The sequence below is a fragment of the Alligator mississippiensis genome, chromosome 5 (genome assembly GCF_030867095.1).
Source record: "Alligator mississippiensis isolate rAllMis1 chromosome 5, rAllMis1, whole genome shotgun sequence".
Lineage (NCBI taxonomy): Eukaryota > Metazoa > Chordata > Crocodylia > Alligatoridae > Alligator > Alligator mississippiensis.
In genome coordinates this window covers 4,197,259-4,219,985 of record NC_081828.1, presented here as the reverse complement: position 1 = coordinate 4,219,985, position 22,727 = coordinate 4,197,259, and the positions used below count along the sequence as shown (strand labels likewise).

At 42.2% G+C, this 22,727-nt stretch overlaps 1 protein-coding gene across 4 annotated transcripts in view; it reads left to right on the top strand.

Moving 5' to 3' along the window:
- MKNK1 (MAPK interacting serine/threonine kinase 1) overlaps positions 1–17,665 on the top strand; it is a 31,175-nt gene extending 13,510 nt beyond the window's left edge. For all 4 annotated transcript variants that reach the window (XM_019479293.2, XM_006264038.4, XM_019479292.2 and 1 more), the window contains 9 exons: positions 439–518; positions 1,744–1,817; positions 5,379–5,483; positions 10,255–10,310; positions 10,434–10,529; positions 12,737–12,931; positions 13,335–13,499; positions 14,793–14,836; positions 15,697–17,665. In XM_019479293.2, the coding sequence (XP_019334838.1) occupies positions 439–518; positions 1,744–1,817; positions 5,379–5,483; positions 10,255–10,310; positions 10,434–10,529; positions 12,737–12,931; positions 13,335–13,499; positions 14,793–14,836; positions 15,697–15,925 (1,044 nt within the window). In that variant the 3' untranslated portion in view covers positions 15,926–17,665. The remainder of the gene's footprint in view (positions 1–438; positions 519–1,743; positions 1,818–5,378; positions 5,484–10,254; positions 10,311–10,433; positions 10,530–12,736; positions 12,932–13,334; positions 13,500–14,792; positions 14,837–15,696) is intronic.
- The last annotated feature ends 5,062 nt before the right edge of the window (positions 17,666–22,727 follow it).

The window sequence follows — 22,727 nt, the reverse complement described above, 5'->3', positions numbered from 1 at the left end:
AGGGACATTTGCACTAACAACTCAAACTCTGATCTAGCAAAACCACTTCATTAGATGCTGTAGCAACTTTGTGCTTTTCTTTTTAGTGGTATAAAACACTTTCTTGCAAAAGCTCAACAGGATTTCCTCTTCTATTTACACATAGTTAAAAGTGGCAGGAAAAAACTTGCAACTGATAAACCAGCTTGTGGGTTCTGTTTCCCTTTTTCTCGTCTCTCTTCTTGTTCTTATAATTGCTCTCAATACCAGAGTAATCTGGCTGCCTTCCAGAACTTAATTAGTTGAAGCGATTATAATACTTACCGCATGTGACACTTAGGAAGCCATATATGTATATCCTTGTGACAAGGCATGACTAAAATTTTAACTCTGAATGTCTGGCATCCAAAGCCAAATCCAAAGTTTTTTTTTAAATAGAGACTCCAATTTTTTTAACAGATAATTGAGAAGAAGGTTGGACACAGTCGGAGTAGGGTTTTTCGGGAAGTGGAAACATTGTACCAGTGTCAGGGTAACAAGTAAGTGTTGAGTCTCATATTTTATTTTTAATCGGCGTTTCTTGTAAGTGTGGGATTGGGTGGGGCAAGACACCTTTTTGTCCCCATTCCCACCCCTTCAGATCAGGTTAGAATCCAACTTCTGTTTTGAATGGGTAACTTTCACTTCTGCTAGGTTTGCATTTTGTCTAAAAGTTGGAAAAAATATTTAGAAAAAGGGGGGAGGCTTCAAACCTGTGGTATCCAGATTAGTATGGAAGTAATATGGGTGGATGATGAATGGCCTTTTTTTTTGGCTTTTCCAGTTGTGTCTTGAGAGACCTAAGTACTCTTATTATCTCAATATTTGTAATGTCCCATATTTATGTACACAGCTTTCCTATGTCAGGCTCTTTACAATTAGCTACTTAATATTGGGCACATTATGGCAATATTGCAAAACAGCTCATACTTAGTCATCGAAGGCAACTGAAAAAACGTGTCTGGATCAAACACTAGTGCCTTGTGCTGATACTTTTGGTAAAGCCTCTTTTAAAACAAATTTATACACTAGGCTGATAGACCTTTGTTAGCTTTTCTAGGGGGAGAAATTGCTACATCTCCATTTCTGTTATGCAGCTAATGCTGTGTATGAGCATATAGCATGTCGGTGATAAAAACTGGAACTGTAACGACAGTGTGAAGTATAGATTTCGAATATACCGTAAACGTAGAATAGTCTTAACAATAAATCTAATTCTTAAGATGCCAAGAGATATTTATACTTTCTGCTGCAGAGGACACAGCCTAGCTGCTCTGTACTTAGTTGTGACCACTAGGTAATTGTGCTGAGCCCAAAGTATAGCTGACAGATGCTGCTGTCTCCTTTGAGCGCCTTGAGCCTTCTGCCCTGTAACTTGCAGAGAAGAAAAGCAAGTAATTATTTTTGTTCTTGCCTTTGGGACAGATGTCCTGTTCCAAATTATTAACTACAGCCTATTAGAGGTTATCTTCTTTTCAAGTGAACGGTAACACGGCTCTTTTTATAACCTTGCTTGGTGTACCGCATTATGTTTCAGTGACTGAAATTTAAGTAGTGGAGTCTGACTATTGTGAGGTGATGGAAAATGCATCCTTTTAAAATGACAGTTTATCACAGCAGCTCATTAATTAGTGATTTTTATTTTTGTTAATTATTTTAAAATAGATAAATAGATATTCAATACACTCTTCCCATTGTTTGTTTTTTTATTTTCTCCTCTTTAAGGAACATTTTGGAGTTAATAGAATTTTTTGAAGATGACACAAGGTATTACCTTGTCTTCGAGAAATTGCGAGGAGGTACTGTACAGTATATTTGTGCATTTTTCATTAACAGTTGGTTTGATCTGTTCTTCCCTCTGCTTTTGAGAGCTTTTAAGGCAAAAGATGAAGAATTAATTTTAAATGCATATATGCTTATGGGGAAAAAAATTGAAATCATTTATAGAGTTTGAAATGTAGCTTTTTAGTATGCTCTCCAAGACTTGTCTTCATAAAAGAAAATAGATCTTGTTATATGTTTTACAGATCTGCTTTATAATTAAGCAGTGACAATGTTAACTTTATCAGGATGGAGGACGTGGAGTATAATTATCAAATCAATGGTTGCCTCTAGGTGAAGTGGTAGAATGCACAATTTGAAGTGTTTTTACATTATCTTAACAGAAGCAAAAATACTGGGGGTATATAACATGGAGACAAGGAAGCCTGGCGGTATCTTACTTCACCATACTGTGGTTTTCATGTGCTATCATTTATTTTTTTCCTGGAAATTTAGGGGGAAATATCTTGTGATTGTAATCACAAGACATTTGCAAAATGCCTTGCTAATGTCCTGTCTTGAAGTCCTGGTCAAATTCATTATTCCTTTTTACCGGTTCTCAGACCCTATGTACAACTTTTTTTTTTTGTGCTTAAAACCTCAGCTGGATTGAAGTATTTCACAAAGCCACATGCTTTGCTTGTCTCTAAATGTCTGCCTTCTGATGTCACTGTCCCCAAAGCTGTCTGCTGTTGAACCACATGATGCACAGGAAATGCATGCTTTTTCAGTACAAACTAATTGCCTTATCTCCAGTAGTCACGTTTTGGCATTGAATTCATTCTGCATTGAATTAAGTTCCTCTTTTTTTTTCTCTTAATGGTCTACCATTTCATGCTGACTTCTTTTAAAGCTGCATTTACTTCATTGAGGCAAAGATTTCGTAGTTGAGTTGTAAGCTATTGGCTTTTTTCTTTCTTTAAGGTGCTGTCAGTATGGTTCCTACATCAGTTTGCAGGTAGATTATTTAAGAGGGACTCTCATTCATTCTTTCCTTACCCTTCTATCTTTTTCTGCTTCTAAAGCATCTTGCATAGCATCTAGGGGGTAAGGAACTGAGTTTGGGACCAGAGGATGTAATTTTGTATCTTTTACATATAGTTATAATCTGGTTGCATTACCGCCATTATTTAGTGCAATTCATTTGTGAGGGGGTTTGGCAGACCAATGATGAGCAAAGAAGTGATCTAAAGTAGGCTTGTTTAAAAGAAAAGAGAAAAAAGGCTTGTTTCTTTCTACCAAGTGAAATGCATACCTTTTGATTGATCTGGGCCATTTCATTTGTTGCCTTTCTGTAGAGTCCCCAGGAACTGCTTCATAAGGGCAGACAGGAAAGCTTATTGCTTTCTAGAGCTATACATAACAGCTCTACAGGAAAGACCCTCTGAACTCAGTCTGCTATAAAGGGGCAAAGCTTAGCAAGCTAGTAGGTACTGCCATCAGCAAAGAAGAGCTCTTACGTGATTTGACATTTTCCAGACTCTACCTTAGGAGTAGGCTTCCTCCGGGCCTTTTGAAGCATTGTTTCCTAAGCTCAAAAAGAATCTTTTTGTCCGTGCTCCAAGACCTAATAAAGTAAGTATAGCCTAGTGATCAGAAGCTTAGTTTTACCGATCTGTTCCAATAGCCAGCCATTTCCCTTTTCTATCTGTGGCACTATTTAAGCAGGAGTGGTAGCAGCAGCACAATGGATAATTGTTGGGGAACATCACCCTCCATAGCCCAGGGTACAAAGTTTCCTTCCTAGAACTTAAAAACAATAGAGTTGAAGTAGTTTAGAGTATAAACCTCTACTGCAGTGATTTTCAATCAGGCTGTCCCAAGATCCTTTCAAGGGTTGACAGCAATGATAGCACGGTGCCACAAAATGGTAGCATGGTTGCGTGTGCAGACATGATTCACAAGGTAAACCCAGGGATTTTGAGTAGGAATCCAAGGACTCCCACACACGTGTGCGGAGCCTGCTCTGACACGTTGGAAATCCAGCGTGTCGGAGCAGACTCGATTCATTCAGTCTGCTGGAGCACACAAGTTGACGTGCTCTGGCAGCCTTCCGTGTCACGTGTCAGCATCCCCGCATGTCTCCATGCTGAAAAAATGGTGGTGGGGTGCTTTGAAATAAAACACGTTCAGTGAGCTTTTGTTCAAAGCACTCCACCACCATTTTTTTCAGCACGGGAACCCGTAGGGATGCTGATACACGTGACACACAGGCGCTTTTAATTTGCCCAACTCGCTAATTAAAAGTGCCTGGCACCACGTCCCAGCATGTGTAAAAATTCCCCAAAGTATCTGCAAATGCTACCTCAGCCTGACAAAGGGTATTTGTGCCCAAAAACTTGCTAAGAAGAATTTTTCCAACTATTTGAGTTGGTCTAATAAAAGATAACAGATTTACCCAAAGAACCTTGTCTGCCCACGTCCTTAGACCAACACAGCTACAACTTACACCCCCAAAGTATTAAAAAAATTCTGAGCTGTTGTTGTCTTTCTGGGTCCTTTACAACAGAAAAATAGTAAAGCAAACTCTGTAGTTAAAAAAATATGTGAAAACTAAAAGCTGGCATTTTCTAACAGGTGCTTTGAGTCTAAGGAGGTTGACAACCACTGCTCTGCTGCCTCAGGGCTTTCATTTTGGGTGGCTAGTCTCCTTCTGTGCTTGACTTCTAGGGCAATTTACCACTTCAGTGCATGTTACACAAAATAGGTGATACCTGGCTCATTTGGTTGCATGGCAGAGACTGGCTTTTATGATCCTCCTAACATTTGGTGGCAGCTGAGGTCCTAAGACCTTAGATGAGATTTTTGAAATGTATAGAAAACTTACACAACTTCTCTAATATCCTGATGTGGTAAGAAATGGGTATTCTCCTCCCCTTGCCCCCTTAAGCTTTCCTGGCACTCTAGAGCTGTGGTGCTCAGTCTTTTGACCCAGGTGGGTGGTACAGAACCCATCCTTGGGCTGGATCGGGCTGTCTGCGGGCCTGATCTGGATGTGGGGCCCAAAACTGTTCCCTCGCCCCCTGCATGCCAGGGAGCTGGGAATTTGGCAGTGGGGGAGCAGTGCCATGGATGACATGGCACCCCAGGCTGGAGGTTGAGCACCCTTGCTCTAGAGCATCTGCTCTCTGGCCAAATTATACATTGGGTATGCCTCCTCATTTCTTAAATCCTTACTCTGTTCAGTCCGTATGTGCTATTTACCAGGAGATAATCTGAAAGATGATACTAGATACAGGATTAAGGTTACTAGTCATTCCCTGTAATTTTTTAAATGAAAAGCATGTAGATGTGATGATGAATGAAACCAAAACCATGTAAATCTGTCCTTTTGGGCAAATTTGAAACCCTCTCTTAGTCTAATTACAGATAGTTGATGTAATTGAATTCCCTTTTGGCCCTGTTCATTCTGAGGTTTGCCCTCTGTTATAAATACACCGTCACTAATGCATCTCATCTTGAAGTAGACCAGACCTTTTACCAATATAGGTGATATTTTGCATGAAGTAGCACTTCTGTTTTGTCTGTCACCTTCACAGGTTCCATCTTGGCTCATATACAAAAGCGAAAACACTTCAATGAACGCGAAGCCAGCAGGGTGGTGAGAGATGTTGCCTATGCTCTGGATTTTCTGCATACAAAAGGTGAAAAAAAAATCCTCCATCTATTCACTAGTTTGTCTTGATCTTTCCTTTTTTGGAATAAAGCCAGTTAAATGAGACTCTGGGGATCACTATAATATTGAAAGTTGCATCTGTTTTTGATGTACCTTATTGATTAAGCCAGTGTGGAAAGGCTGCTTTTACATTTTGATCTTCTGTTTTAGTCCTATGTGGAATCTTTTTTTAAGATACTTACCTGGGGTACTCTGATTATAGAAGTACATGTGTGTATTACAGACAAGGTTCTGTGGGTAGATGTGATATCTTTCATTAGACCAACTCAAATAGTTGAAAAAATTCTTCTTTGCAAGTTTTCAGGCACAAATACCTTTTGAAGGTTTGCAAAGAGGCCTGAAAGCTTGCAAAGAAGATTTTTTTTCCAACTATTTGAGTTGGTTTAATAAAAGATACCAGATTTACCCAAAGAACCTTGTCTGCCTATGTCCTTAGACCAACACGGCTACAGCTTATATCCCTGTGTGTATTGCAGATTCTTTTCATCATTCAAGGAGACAAGTGTAAGCAAACCTCCCTCCTTGCTTGAAGCAGAGTGATTTCAATAGGGCTAGGTCCAGGTGCAGAGATCTGTCTGTGCACATCTGCTTGGGGAGAATCATCTTACTGAAAATCTTATTTTCTGTCCTTTTTCAGTTTGGAGCAATTCAAAAATCAAAATGTACAGAAGTGCTTTGTATAGTTTAGGTATATTAGCATGGGAATTGTTTGGTACAAGTAAAGCTAAATTGTTACAATCTGGATTGCAGACCCTCTATAGATTAAATTGTGTTGTTAATGGCGTGCTTTCATCATTGTATTACTGGAGTATGAGAGTGGATTGCAAGTAACCAGACCTTAAATCAACAGCAGGTGGTGTAAACTTGCTTACTTCCTGGATTTGTATCCTCCCCACTGACCACAATCTCATAGGACATTAGGGCTGGAAGGAATCATAGAATCACAGACGATGAGGGTTGGAAGGGACCTCAGGGGGTCACATCTAGAACAGCGCCCTGCTCAAAGCAGGACCAGCCCCAACTACATCATCCCAGCCAAATGTCAGGAAGTCATCTTGTCCAAACTCTTGTTCAGGGTAATATTGTCCTGTTCTATGCCATCTAAGCTGAGTGTCCAACCTGCACTTAAAAACCGAGCAATGGCAATTCCACAACCTCTTTAGATAATATTGCACTGCTGAGCCACCTTTTGTATATAGAAGGTGCTTCCTAATATTCAGTCTACATTTCCCCTGTTGCAATTTCCCCTGTTTCTACTTGTTCTGTTCCTGGCCCAGAGTAGCTGATCACATCCTCCTTAACTACCCACCCCCACCTTTCTTTTTAATTTGAAACCTGTTATCAAACTCTTCCCTCCATGCCACCCCCTCCCACCCCCTTCTTCCTGGAGACAAAGTAATCCCAATTTTTCTAGTCTTTTCTGTAGTACCGCAGCCCAGCTAGTTCTCAATTTATACTTGTGCATGTAATTTTGCAGACTAAATGCAGTATTTTGACATTGTCCTTATTGAATTGTATCCTATTTATTCCAGATGCTTTCTTCAATTTCTTAAGGTCATTTTGAATCCTAATGCTTTTCTCCAGAGTGTCTGCTCCCCACTCAGCTTGATGTCATCAGCAAATTTACGTAGTGTGCACTCAATTCCCTTCTCTAGCAGGAGACCTGCCCTTTGTATAGTGTTGCCCAGGAAGCTTATGACACTTCTGCAAAATGATTTCATAAATTGCGTCCCTTGTCCTGTGTTGAATTTGATTATACGGCACAGATCAGTAGAGCAGGGATATTGCTGCAGAATGGGCTTGCAGTAGTATCTCCTTTGATTCCCACCCCCCCCCCCATATACTTTATGAGTCTATTGTGTGGCATTGAAATAATTAGTCAAGTGACACACAGAACATTTCATGCAAACAGGAAATTAAAGCCGTTCTATTGTAGATTGCTTTGTGGTGGAAGCACTGCTTTAGACAACTGCTTCACTCAAGCTAACGCAACTATTGATGTCGTTGGCAAACTCATTTGGGTGATAGTGTACCCTTTACACTTACTCTGAGGCAAACATGGCTGACAGCTGCCTAATAAACCATTGCATAAATATTTGGAAACTAGGTGCTTGGTTTCCTCAGCACTGTGGTGTAATTATAATATAGAACTTGAATGAAGTTGTTACAGGACTGGGTTGAAGAGCTAAGGGACTTAAATGTAGAAGTGGCATGAAGTTATTTTAAGGCAAGAATACAAATAGTATCAGGAGCTTGCATCCCAAGCAAGAGGGGAAAAATTAATAAGGTCGAAGGTCTAAAAACCTGCGTGGATGAACAGCCACCTCAAATGGGCTATTAAGCATTGGGAAATAGGATTGATAGATAAGGAGAAATAGCTTTCTATTAGAGGTGTGCGAAATTTCGCCCGACGTTTTGTTTTGAAGCCGTTTCAGTGCATTTCGAGCTTGAAACAGCAAAATCAAAATGAAACAAAAGCCTTCGAAACAGCTTTGAAAAGAAACAAGGGAACTCGAAACGCTTCAAACTGTTTCGAGTTTCAAAGTCGGGCTTACTGGCTTCAGCACCGGTCCCAGGCAGCAGCACCCACCTCCTTTCATCCAGCAGGCAGATCGGGGGCTCCTCGCACCCCCAGGAAGGCTGCGGGGGCAGTGCCTGAGTCCCCCCAGGGATGCAGGGCTCCAATCTGCCTGCTAGATGACAGACCGGTGCTGAGCACAGTCCACACCCAGCACCAGGAGGACTCCGGCACAGCCCCCAGAGCCCTCCCGGGGGTGCTAGCAGGCCCCCGATCTGCCTGCTGGCTGACAGGAGCCAGCTGCTGCCGCCTGGGGTCAGCGGGGCCGGGGCAGATTAGCTTGGGAGCAGACCAGGGCAGGGGAGGGTCCCTGCACGAACTGATCTGCCCCGGGCCTCCACCTGGCTGGCTCTGGTAGGGGGCGGGGTGGATCAACTGGTGCGGGGACCCACCGCCTGGATCCCCAGGCAGGGGAGTGTCCCTGCACCAGCTGATCTGCCCAGCCCGCTACCGGAGCCAACCAGGTGGGGGGCCTGGGATGAGAGGAGCCTGGGACTGGCGGCAGCAATCTTCCCAGTGCTGGGTGTGGGCTGCGCCCAGCACCGGTCTGTCATCTGGCAGGCAAATGGGGGGCTCACCCCCGCAGGAGGACTCATGCACAGCCCTGGCAGTGCTCCCAGGGGTGCGGGCAAACCCGTGATCTGCCTGCGTGCTGCATTTTATGTTTCCCCATAATAACCTACAGGCAAAACATCGAAACAGCATCAAAACAGCAAAACAGTTTCAACGAAGCAAAACTCAAAATGAAACACTGTTCCATCGAAACAGAAGTCGAATTGAAACGATGTTGTTTCGCACAGCCCTACTTTCTATGGTCAAAGAATTCAGAAAGTGAGAATGCCGAAGGCTTAGTGAAATTAGACCTTGTGAAGACTATGAAGACAGCAAAAACTTTCTTGGTCACGTAACCCCCCACCCTCCAAATCATTCACCCAGTGAGTTCTTGGGTGAATGATTGCCCATGAAATGCAGGATAGATGTTAGGGTCAGGAAGATCCCATCCAATCCTGTCTTCCTGTAATGGATCAGAGATGCAAATTTGAATCCACATCCCACAAAAACATAATAAACAGCAGAGAAATCCAGGATAGATGTTAGGGTCAAATATTGGGGAAACTTGTTACCCCACTGTAAATCTGTCGTGGACCACCCTAGAGGAATTGTTTATCTCATTAATCTTCTTCCATGCAAAGGAAAGTGGTGTAGCCTGCACTGCTATCAATATTTTGAAGATTCCTTTGGGGTAGAGATCTAATTATTGCTATAGATTTTAAGCAAGTTTGTGTCCTGATCTAATAGATTTTGATTCTCTCCTCTTGAACATTTATGAAGTCCCCTCTAAAGGCATAGATTGGGAGTGCCCAAGTTTAGCCACTGTGATGCTGGAACCATTATTAAATTACAAACAAGTTAGTTTTGTGGCTTGAAGATCATTTGATGCAACTTCCTTTCTCATTTAATTCAGATAAGGTTGGTTGAAAAAGCTTGTGGTAATGACCTGTTTTAGGGCTTTGAAAAAAATTATTTGGCACCCTACAACTGCCTTCATGTGTTGTTTGCACAGATGGGTGTTTAAAATCCTACCTGAAGACTTCTTCCATCAGCAATCAAGCACATTAATTACTTGGAAGGTTCCCTCCGTAAGGCTTTTTAATGCATCTTATCTGTACTAGTTTGGGAATTCCCCATCATCTCTTGTTTTACACAGCAATGAACATACTACAATATCTTAATTAATGGAACATCATTTTCCCCTGATAAACAATCCTTTTTATTTGCCTCAAAGATAGTTATTTTCTTGCTGCTATTGTCACCAGCCAGTCTCAGTGAAAAGGCAAACTGTACTATTAAGAAGGTTAAAAAATTCTTTGGTTCAATTATTGTGTATGTAAATACACCACCTTACAGCTGACTTTCTTTTCTTGGCTAATTTTGTACACGTTTAGAATTATAAAAAGATATAGCAGGACTTGTAGAATTGTATTGTACAAATGTACATCACAAGTAAGCTGTTTACTCCATCATTAAAGGGACTTGAAACAGACTGAGAACCACAATGTAGAATAAGGTGCCCTGGTAGCGAAGACAGGTAAAATGGGATGAACATATTAAATTTTTCCTTTATACACAGTTTTTAATAATGTTTTTCCTTCTGTTTTAGGGATTGCTCACCGAGACCTGAAGCCTGAAAATATATTGTGTGAATCTCCAGAAAAGGTGCTCTTCAATTTTTTTTTCTTAATAGCTTTTTTATACCACTGGTCTTGATGCCTACGGTCTTGTTTCATTAATTCCTGGCTTCCATACCTTAACCTTCCCCCCACCCCCATGTGTTTTCAGGTATCACCAGTGAAAATATGTGACTTTGACCTTGGCAGCGGAGTGAAGTTGAACAGCGCGTGTACTCCAATAACTACTCCCGAATTAACTACTCCAGTACGTAAACTAGGCCTTTTCTGCTTCGCTTGTAAAGCAGTTTGCTGAAATGAAGAGAGTTTATAAAGAGTGAACTGCAACTATTTTGACTATGGAGAGATCATATTTAATATTACTTGTTTAGTGTCAGATGTTGTGGGCATTCTGTAATTAAAGGAATAAAACATAGAGATCAGTATTCATCCACTTAGGCACCAAATTAGCCTATATAAGCAGATGTTCATTATTACATTTGCAAGTTGCATCTTGTCTTAAATTAGATTGTGAGTTGTTTAAGATGAGGGGCTGTGATTATATTTTGTATAGCAACTTGCACAATAGGTCAGCCATCCAGATTGAGGTCTGTGGGTGCTGATGCAATATGAATAATAAAATAGCAGGGCAGAAAACAAATGCCACACGGTTTCAGTGCTCTCAAATGTGCTCTTTGCAATTCTAGTTTTAGTGAACTTCCACTTGAAATGATGTTCTCTTGGGGGAAAGGGACAAATCACCGTAAGACGGCTCTATTGCTTTTTTCTTAAAAGAATCCTTCTCTAAATAGTGAAGGATTCAAAATTCACAGTAGAAATGATGCCTCTACTGAGCCCAGAATTAGTGGGTAGGACCTCTCTATCTTTTATCTGCTGTCCTGAATCTCCCATTTGATGAGGGAAAAGATGGTACCATTTCATAGCAGAATGTGCTTTGCTGTTCATTATCTACCATGTGAAATGCAACTTATTTGATGCACATGATTTTTCTTAAGTAGTTGCAAAAAAATAAATGTTTAAGTTGATATTGCTTTTGGTTGCAAGACTTGAGTTTTCTTAGAGAGTGCAACACAAAAATAAGAGGACAGGAAAGTGTCCGTTGTCCTATCTTTCACAGGCTAAAGGAACTTACCAGTTCTGATTTTATTTATTTGATGACAAATTTCTGCGAGCAACTTTCACATGATTTCTCTCCTTCAAATGCCATCACGATTCTTGCTGTACCGTCCCAAAGCCAGGGGTAGTTACTTTTACCGTATGTTGAAACATACCATGTGCATTAGCTGGAGCTTGTGCACAATCTATTTGACTTTATGACTCACAGCCGAGAAGACAAATTGTATCAGGATTTGGGGGTTCTTTAAAATACTCAAATGAAAACTTGTTTAGAAATTAGTGATTATCATAAGTCAGCCGACTTTTGTTCGAAGGTATATTCAGGACCACTTTTCATGCGTGTTACATATTAAATATTGTTATCATGATTGCGCAGTCTAAGGAAACCAAATTTTTGTACATTTACTTCCACTTTAATTCTTGCAGTTGCCAAGCAACTGGCATAGTAACTGATTATTTAGCTGTTTTACTTTGTTTGTCATTTACTTTGTGGCGTGAGATCTGCCATCACTAAAATTCCTCTTCCTCATTTTTTCTGTTGAAAGGGGGCTTTTTGCATTGCTTTTATTTTTATGGTGATAACTGGGTTTAAATGGCAATTTTCACTGCTTTTCAGTATTTCAGGTTGGTAGCTGGCTGTTGGAGGACTCAGTAGTTATCTGCAGTAAGAATGTCAAGCTTTCCACAGTCTCTGTAATTTATAAGCATATCCTCACATAAAGCCAGAGTACTACTTTTTGGCAGTGCAGTGAAAAGATTGTCTATCAGTGGAGCAGGAGGCTTTTTAAAGAATTTTATTTAAACAATAAATAAACCAGCCCCCATTAATTAATTTACTTTTTATAGCCATGCTTGATCGTGGCAATTATGATTTTAAAATAGCATGCAAATGGAATATTCTGACTCACTTCTCCCCAGCTGTAAGTCACACTTAACTACTTTCCATTCTGACAAGACTTCCGACTGCCCTTCCTTCTCTGAGTTCTGCGTTGGTCCCATGCCGTCAGAAGCTACAGTTAGATAACTTTTTTTTGGAATTGCTTGCTTTTTCCACGTTCAAAACACTTTCTTCATCATAAGCTTCTCAGAATCCGAGTCTTACTCTTGCAACATGCAAAAAGCAGAATGGTTTTGTCTTGAAGCCACTATTGATATTGGAGATGAGATTAGAAGTCCCTGACTTCCAGTCCTGTATTTAGACTGCTTCAGTCATTTCAGTGTTCCTCTAAGTAGCAAAAGGTTAAAATCTGGCCTGTTTTCATTGCCTGCTTTTTGCTGTTTGATTTGGGTGCACTAGCGATAACCGCTATTTAGATTATTTTCTTTTCTGTCCCCTAGTGCGGTTCTGCAGAATACATGGCACCAGAGGTTGTGGAAGTCTTCACAGAGGAGGCCACGTTCTATGACAAACGCTGTGATCTGTGGAGTCTCGGGGTGATTTTGTACATCATGCTCAGCGGCTACCCTCCTTTCGTGGGGAACTGTGGCACAGACTGCGGCTGGGACAGGGGAGAAGTTTGCAGAGTTTGCCAGGTGCCTCTATCATGTGTGGATCTCTTGGGGAGAGCTGTAGGTAGCCTTGTTATCTGGGACAGGAGACTGGGTTACCGAGCAAGCTGTACTGACTTCCTCACATAGCTCAGCCCTTTAAGAAAATAAGTCTCAACTGAAAAGTGGGGGAGTGACTTAATGATATGTACAAAATGCCCCTTTTAACTTCTCAGATGAGAATTAGCAGCCCCTCTTCCTTTTGGGGGGGGGGGGGAGGTTTAGAGGGTGAAATCTCAGGACTGGGTCCCATATTCCATTATCCCCAAGTAAGTTTAACATACCCAGAATCCTCCAGCTAAAAGTGGGATGCTATCTCCTTAGGCATAGGGCTTGGAGTATCATACAGGGCTAATACATGGTGCAAATGGCTGGGCTTTTTTTGTAGAACAAGCTCTTTGAGAGTATCCAGGAAGGCAAGTACGAGTTCCCTGACAAAGACTGGTCTCATATTTCCAGTGATGCCAAAGACCTCATCTCAAAGTTGCTTGTTCGCGATGCCAAAGAAAGACTGAGTGCTGCTCAGGTTCTGAAGCATCCATGGTTACAAGGGGTAAGTAGAATAACTCCTCTTGGTTTGGACACAAGGCTGTTACTTCAGGCTTTGGCATTCTTCAGGTATAGAATTTATTCCTCGTTATGCTATTTGTATCATAGATGTAGGATTTTGTCTAAGGCCCCTGGCGCACGTTACACTTAAGAAGTGATTAACCAGTTAATCACATCTTAAGTAGTTGCTTGGCTACACTTTAATTCAGCTAATGGTCTGATAAAGCAAGGAATAAGCCACAAAGTTATTACGCTAAATATGTGTAGTAACTTTAAAGCTGGTTCATAGCATGCCATTAATTGAACATGTGGACAGGCTAATTGGGGCTCTCAGCTTTGTAAGCCCATCAGAATCAAAGGCTCTGATGTGCCCCTGAGGCTGGGAGCTGCAATCAGCTGCCACTCCCAGCTGCCGGGCTGCATTGGAGCCCTCGATTCCTGATATGTCCCTTCAGCTGGGAGCAGCGGCAGATTGGGGCTGCCAGCTGCAGGGCACAGCTGGACTCGAGCTCCACTGCACCCCCCGTGGCTGGGAGCCCTGTCAGCTGATGGGGCTCCCAGCGGTGGGAGGCATGGTGTGCTCCCGAGGCTGGGAGCCCAGATCAGCTGCTGGGGCTCCCAGCGGTGGGAGCTTGCTACTTACCAGTGCAAGGGCAGCCTGGGATCAGGACATACGTGGCAGGAAGCACAGTTGTGGGGATTGCACATCCGATCCCATTGCACCTTTAAGTGTACATCTGCTGGGGGCACAAGTATTTAGTATAAGCCAAGTTTTTGCTGTCTCGCATTCCTGGCCTCTGCATTTATAAAGAGTTTTCCCTGTGGCTGTGAGGCACTGTACCTAGGAAATTAGGGGCACGTGTGTGTTCGTGTGTGTGTTTTCTAATATGATACCAAAAAACCCAAGTGTATTCTAGTTTATGTATTGCAGTCCCTAAATGTTTTGCATGATCTTGCTTTTTTTTTTTTTTTTTTTTTTGCTTCCAGTATCATATTTTATGCAGGTTCTAAACAGGGCTTGTTTTTGTCAGCTTTGTAATTGAATTAATGCAGTCTCAATTGCATGAATTACGGCAGCGCTATGGGATGGCCTTTTAAGATAGGAAAGTTAAAAAGAATATGATAATCGTGGGCTTGTTATCATATCTTAGAAAATATATCTGCAACTAAATATCTAGTGTGCTTTGGTTATAAAGATGGAAAGGGAAGTTTTCTGTTTAAGAGGACTACAAATCTTGGTTGCCACAAAGCAGAGACAACAAGTAAACATCTTTCTTTTTTTAATTAAATTTTACAGCAGGCTCCTGAAAGGGGATTACCTACGCCACAAGTTCTTCAAAGGTAACCGTTTCTTGTTAATCTGAAGTCAGGAAGAATGCAGGGTAGAGATGCACCTTAGAAACAAATTAAATTGGAGATGTATACACTTTCATAAGCAAGAACTTATTTTGTCAGGTGCTCTGAATGGATATGGGGAGAGCAGGCTATCCAAATAGAGATTTATTTGAACAAAAAAGACAAGGAAGGAAAGAATTAGCTTTTCTGACTCCTATGTCCATTTGGATTTATTACTTTAATACTTTCCTCTTTTCAGCAATGCCCCCCCCACCACTTCCCTGTCTTTTTTTGTAGTCAACTCACTCTGGTTGATAGTCTTTTCTCTGCAGCCCTTATTTATAATACATAGATAGTTATACATATATACATATACATACACATGCACGCATATAATGGTCTCTGTTTATAATACATAATCTATTTTTGATTCAGTAATGGGTAAGGTATTTGAAGTTGTTTCAGTAGTAGGAACGCAACATTAAGAGAATCTATTTTTTTTATGAGGAATTTGGAGAAATCCTGAGGTGGTTTGGATCACAGAAGGAAAAAAGACAGTGGTGCCAAAGAGACATTAAGCATCCTCCCATCATTGAAATATTACACCAGTAGGATTTGTTCTTGCTCTCATTGAAGTCTGGGCCATTCATATGAAATCGAGTAGGTCAGGCATCATTCCAAGTGATTTTTGATTAAAGGTTATGAGCTACAGGCAATGTAGCAAAGTGGTTTTGTGATCTAGAAACCCCAGCTCCTGTTCCCAGCACGAAAAAGCATCTCACTGTAAACTGATCTGGCCCTTGTCAGGTGCATGGCTGGGAGTTTCTGTGCCCATTATTAATTCTTCTCCTTTTTCCTTCCAAAAGGAATAGTAGCACGAAAGACTTGACGCTTTTTGCAGCAGAAGCCATTGCCCTGAACCGGCAGCTGTCTCAGCATGAGAACGAACTGAATGAAGAACAGGAGAACATCGCTGAAGCCATGTGTTCCATGAAGCTCTCTCCTCCGTCCAAATCCCGTCTGGCCAAACGAAGAGCAGTGACTCAGGCCACCAAAAACGGTGACTTCCAGCCAGTTTTTCATGCTGCCCTTTGACATCATTTCCCTGCTGTTGCTGCTAATGAGAGAAGTCACCTTTTCCCTATTTTAAAGACAGATAGTTACATCAAGGCCAAATGACTTTTATCAGGAAGCTCATTATAAAGTGGCTTCCAGCTTTAAGGGGCAATTTTTATGCAGTCTATTTTGGTGCAGTAAGGTATTTAACAGAAGTTTTTTAAACAAAAGAAATGTGAGTTCACTGCTATGTTACTTCAGAGGATCAACCACTAAGCTCTCCTCATTTGTCTTAAAAGCACACTTGAGAATGCAGGCTTGAGGATATTAGAGAAGTGCTTCTCGTGTTTTGCACTTAAGGGCTCCTCAGATCTGCCACCCCTGCAGGTAAATCTTAAGACTTTGCCCCTCCTTGGAAGCCTTTCAGTTCTGCTCCTGTAGCCCACAGGAGAGCTCGCTGATGGACTGGTCAAAAAGCATAATGACTCCAGAAGTGAAGAGAATACACTAATCTGGGTCCTGCATGTTGATGAGAGGTCCCAGATCCTACTTCATTTGGGATAAAGAGCACCTTGCAAGCTACTATAGATGCACAGCAAAATCAGGTCCATGACCTTGAATACAAAGGCAGGGATATGGGGCTCTTCTCTGTGCTGGGTGTGTATGCAAACTTGTAAATATGGGGGGATATTTTGTTTCCTTAGCTAATACTTCTGTGTTCTTGTAAGTAGGTCATATATATACTCTCAGTTCTTCCCATTTTTTCAGCTGTTTTTATCATTCTGCCTTTTCTTACAGTTCCATTCTTAAATCTGAAACTAGTTTAGGCGATGAACTTGACATGGGATGTTGTTTTTTCCACAAATACTTTTCTTGGTGCTCTTCAAGATCTGAAGCTAGACCTGTCTCCAATGACTTCTTCATTTATCATCTGGATTGTATGTTTTGAGATGGGAGGGACTGGCTCCAATGACTTATTTTGGTGAGAAATCTGAGCCTTTCCCACCAGTGCACAGGTATTGCATGTAGCAGTCAGCGCCTTGAGGCCATCGAAACAAATGAACGGGGTTTAGATCAGATTTTCTTTTTTTTTAACCCTGTATTATAGCTCTCTGTGTGACCCAGAGTGCCTTGAGAGCTGCCGTAGAAGTTAATTCAGCAGATTTTTGCAAGGTTGCACAAGATTTTTTGGGGTGTCCAGTGTGGGCTCACCTCACAAGCACTTTATATATTTTTTTAAGAAAGTGCTCAGCATATAAACTGTGAAAATTGGGCGATTTAAGGTGTGTCAGGTTGGCCCCCCAATGTGTTAGGAGACATTTTTGAACATTTATGCCCATGTGTTGTGTGCAAGGTGAAAAATACATTATCTGCAAATGCCAGTAGTAATAATCTTAAGCTGCAGGAGGACGGACACAAGAAACAAATTCAACATCCCGTTGGAAGTAGAGAAGTAGTCTATACTAGAACAGGTTCACACTTTGCCTTTTAGAAATGTGCACTTTGTAAATAATATTTTGATACAACCTAATGTATTGGTGATGAAAGAAAATGGTTATACTTAAATTATTTTATATGTTGTGCCAGTGATACAGGTTATGTACCTTAGCTTTGGTTTTATTAAAAAAATTTTTAGCTATAAATTTAACACATTCCATAATTGCCTGTGCCTTTTCGGTCTGATTTTTGGAGACTTCGACTACTCGGGAAACAACCATTTATTCTTCTGTGACACTTTTAACTTGTGTGCTGAAAATTAAATGTACCTCATTTCTACAATGCCTCATTTCTTTATCCGTCTCTGGAGCTTCATATAATCTCTTTGTGATGAAATGAAGGCATGCATAGACTTTTTCTTCCCAGAAAGGACCATTATGATATAGTCTGACCTGCATAATGTGCCCCAGGGAATTTCACCAAGTGATTTTAAGCCCAGGATTGTGAGCCTGAACTCGAGACATAGGTCCAGTTTCTTTCCTCTTCTTTGAATCAAGGCCAAATTCTTAACTCTCAGCTCAGATCAGATCAGCATTGGGAGTGATGATGGTGATTTGGAGCCAGGGAGTGACTGCATTTGGCAGCATGCTCCGTGACCAGAGAGCAGGGATTCGCAAATGCGGGGTTTGACTGGGAGCTTATGCGAGAAGTAACATCCGTGTCCAGGCAGCGTGGTGGGAGCCAGGGAGAGGGCAGGCCGGTGGAGCAGAGACCACAGCACCCCTCTGCTCACTGGGCCAAACTCCCTGCTGCATCAGCTGGGATGGAAGGGAGGGGGGAAGCATGTCCTATGCATGTGTGTGTCACAACCCAAAGGTGTGATTTTTGTTTGTGTGTGCTTCGGCACTGCTAAATTATTTTCCCGCCGCTTGTAGCTTTCTTTGCAGGGTGCATTTCTAGGTTGCAAAAAGAGAAATGCACAGTGCAAAGAGTTCCCGCCATTCGTATGCAGATTTGTGTCCCACTATTGGCTAGTTCTAAATTATTCCCACGTGGTGGCTAGTGATTGGCTTGCTAGCCGTATAAGAGGCTTGAGCAGTTTCCGCCCAAGTTGGAGGACTCCACGACTATCAGGAGGAAGAGAACTGTACGTCTCGTGAAGATCTCTAAGCGCTGTGGAGCCTATTGGACCCAGCGTGTATATCAAGAAGGCTACAGGGGTCTGATCAGCCTCTCGCCTCTCCCCGTTGCCGCCTAATCCCTCGACGTACCCTTCCCTGCGCGCAAGTTCCACGAAGCCTAGCAAACTTCGTGTGAGTGTATCCAGAGCTCTGTCCGAGTCGAGTTGAAACTGCAACGTAAGCGAAGTTTTCCGGGAAGTTTTCCTGCCTTCACCGCGACCATCCACGGTGTAAGTAAACAATCTTAAACAACCACTAAGCTTCCGTGCCTAATTCTAGCGTGTCGCCTGCCTTCCCCGACCCGGCATGTCCGGGCTGCTGGCTACAGTCCGCCGCGCGAAAAAAGGGCCTCGGACCGCTCCCGGCCCGCACAGTGTGCACACGGGAGCATGCCACATCAATTTGCAAGTCCTATTTTCTTGCCTTTTGGCACTGCACAAGGGAGGATGGGGTGAACATTTCAGTACCTCTTTCCATAGCATCTGTCAGCTTTTGTGTATGCAGGTTGCGCTGTTTTGATTAGACAATGCTGCATTGTTCTGTACAAAACAAAGGCTTAAACTCCACTAAGATCCGTACCTGTGAGTTGGATGTGGCCTTTCTATGCACCCTAGATCTATAAAAACTTCCATGCACATGGGGAGAAGAGAAATTCTTAGTTATTGGATGTATAGAATGCATTAGATATTCCTGAATTATCCCTTGGAGAATATTCCTTTTAATTCTGGTGGGTAATACGTACCTGGTGTCCAACAACAGCTGATTCAGGAATTGTAAGCTTTACCTGATTTTCTCTGGTCTCTTCTGAGAGTTTGATTTGATTTGCTTTTTGGCATGTCAATGAGAGTTGAAGTTGGAAGAATTTGAGGAGGAGAAACACAGTCATAGCATTAAATTCAGCTGATGCTTTATTTTTAAGCATGCAAAAGTAAAAAATGTGAATTCACTTGTAGGGTTTTGGTTTCTTTTCTTACAAAGTTAGGAACTAAGCGAACCTTTCGAGACCAGCTTGTTTTTTGTTTTTAATTACCTGTTTTAACTACGAAGTGAACGGAAGGGTGATTTGATAGCGGTTATATTGTCACCTAGCACTCCTTCACCTGCACCCAATTTGGAGACTTCGGTTGCCAGTGGTGACTACAGTTGGTGGTCATTGGGGTGGGGGGTGAACAGGGGTTGCATTATTTGCCCCCTGGATTCTGGCACAGCTGGTACAGCACCTTCCAAGTTGTGCTGGCCAGCTGTTGCTCTGCTACCAGAGGTGGGCCGTCCAGCCTGTGGGACCTAATGAGTTGTACACCCCTGGCTTAGAGGATCATAAAAACTAGGACCATGCGAAATTTCGCCAGGTGTTTTGTTTTGATGCTGTTTCAACTCATTTTGAGCTCGAAACAGTGAAATCGAAACAAAACAAAAGACTTTTTTTCCCAGAAGCCCCTGCACCTATGTGCTTGAAACTTGGCAGGCTTTGTGCCCTCAGAAGGGGCTACCATCCCTGCTGTTTTCATCCAAATCTGCTAAGAAATGACAAAGTTATAGGCAGTTTTGTGCTTCCCCATTAGAGCCTCCGGGCGAAACAGTTTCAACGAAACAAAACGGAACAGTGCTTCGAAACGAAACGAAACTCTAAACGAAATGCTGTCCTGTTGAAATGGAAGTCGAAACGAAACAGCACCGTTTCGCACAGCCCTAATAAAAACGCTTCTCCGTGTATGTGCGTGTGTAGCACTAATTCCAGAAGTGAAGCACCGAATTCCTTTGGCAGCACGGGTTGACCTACGAAAACTAAAGCTGGGACAGACAAGTTGAAAGCCGCTGTTGTAGTCAGGAAATCTTCACGAATACCTCGGAACATAGCCAGAATTCAAAGCCCAGCTGCCGATGCCTCTGCATCAGCCTTGCTGAGAACTTGAGTCTTGCCCTCATTAAAAAAAAAAGGCAGCCCTCTGGACGTATTCAATCCCAGGTTTTGTTAAATTGTGCTGTAAAATCGTGTCTTTGCCCCTGTCTCCTACATGGAGCAAGGACTGCCTCTAATGTTGTTCTCCGTAAACAGAAGTATGCTTGAAGTTGGGCAGAAGGCAAGGTAAGTTTGCACCAACTGATTCGGAGATGAGCTTTGATAAGTGGAGGGGGTTATTTCATCAGAGGGGGACACTATCCTTTCATAGCAGCTGATTGAATAAGCTTTCCTAAGCAGAAGACCAATTTAATCAGTTGCTGTGAAGGGATGATTTCCCCTCTGAAATAAGCCCTCTGCTTACAAAATCTTATGCTACACACATCTCTGATTTAGTTTGTCTACAAAGTGCAACTTTACCTTGCCTTCCGACTTAATAAATAAGAAAGAAGTGGTGTGGTAGGGAATGTAGCCGCTAAGCAGCTAGTAATTGTTCTTGAGAGCTGTTGCCTTCCTAAGTCAAATGTACCTGATGATAATACCAGACCTTTGTTCTTGCCCATCTTACCTCCTGTACCTTTTTCTATTGAAATCAGAATAGAAATATTAAAAACCCTTAGCCTTTAGAAGAGAAGTAGTGTTCATTCAATGTGTTCAGCTTTTTCTTTTTTTTTTCCCTCCCCCTGTAAATGAAAAATTTGAACTTCTGCCAGCAGCTTTAAAATGACTCAGTTCACTTTCATCTGAAAGATGGGAACATAGCCCTTGACTCACAAGATTAGGTATTGGCTGAATAGTGTCTCTTTGAAGCATCACTGGCTTTGTGCTTGTTTTCAGGTGGCCTAGAGAAAGTGTTTCATTTTCCTCCCTAAATCACACCACACACACTGGGTCAATGCCGCAGGGACTCACTCCAGTGAATCACTCAGGTTAGCAGTGGAGAGGCTGAATAGGTAGCTTTATGCTTCTGCCATTTCCCTTGACCTATTAGGATGACTCAAGGTGCTGCCATTTAAACAGGGTGGCAAAATGTCATCACAGATCGGTCAGCAACTCAGTAGGTAAGCAGTCACCATTGCATGTCTTTGAATCACTCCCACAGCTCCCAGTAAGCAGTGGTAACTGGTGCTCCTAACTGCTGCTCTTTTCAAGCATCCCACATCCTCCCTTCCCCTTTTATTCAGATTAATAAAATCAGGATTGATTTAATTAGGATCAAAGTAAGGAACTAGGATTGACCTCAGAATTAGGATCCATTTAAGGAAAGTTGCACGCCCTAAAAAAAGGGAATCGTGCATCATCTTAACTGTCCTGAATCAAAGTTTGTCCCTCCCCTCCTTCGGGGTCTTCATTGTGAACTTGCAATCCCATTGTGGGGCTTGAGTAGACCTTGGGTCTACATGAGACACTAATGTGCAGCAGATTAATTCAACTGTGCATTAACACGGCAGGCAAAAACCGTGCTAATGCTCTAATGCACAGGAGAATTAGTCTACCATGCATTAGCGTCACCTAAAAAGTGTGCTGGCACTACTGCACAGTAGCATTGATTATGGTGCGTTATGTTAGCAGCTGTAATAGCAAGTACAAAATGTAATGCACTGGGACTACCGTGCGTTAATGAACATGTAGACGTGCTCCTTGTGATCTAACCAGCAGGGTCAGCCGTGAGGCTTATGTTGTAGAGCTTGAAGGTGGGCCAAGAATTTCACCTAGTAAATTGTTCTGGATTCACAAGTCCTAGGCAAGACATTGCAAGTCAAGGGAAAGGGACTCCTCGGTATTTAATTTCAAAGCGTTTTAGGTCCTTCACTAAAGTTTTGCAGCAAAAGCCTGTGTAAACTCCCTGCTTGACGCGTGTTAAAGTGGCTTTAACAACAATATCCAGTGCTGGATTTCTTTGTAGGTATTTATTTATGGGGATGGAGCTTTTCAGAAGCCTTTTCCTTTCTGTCTGTCCCTTGGGATGCCGGGGTGGGTGGGTCGATACGGGTCTTGTTCGCTCTTTATCGAGCTCCCTCCGTCTCCCTCTTTATTTAATCCTTCTGTCAGGAATAGAAAGCCAGGTTTATTGTTTGTGGGTGTTGGTGGGAGGCTCGGTTTACAATTGACAAGTAACTTGGCTAATTTCCAAGGCTAGTAATTTTACCGTGGACCCTCAGAGTGGCAGGAATAGGCTTCGGATTTGGCTTCCATAGAAACACATTGCCATGGCAACCAAAAAGGCCTGAAGATTTTGAGGCACTGTGATTGCACCCAGACTCGGGGCTCCCCCTTCCCTCTGCTTGGTGCCATCTCCGTGTGCGCGCGTGTTGCCTCTGCC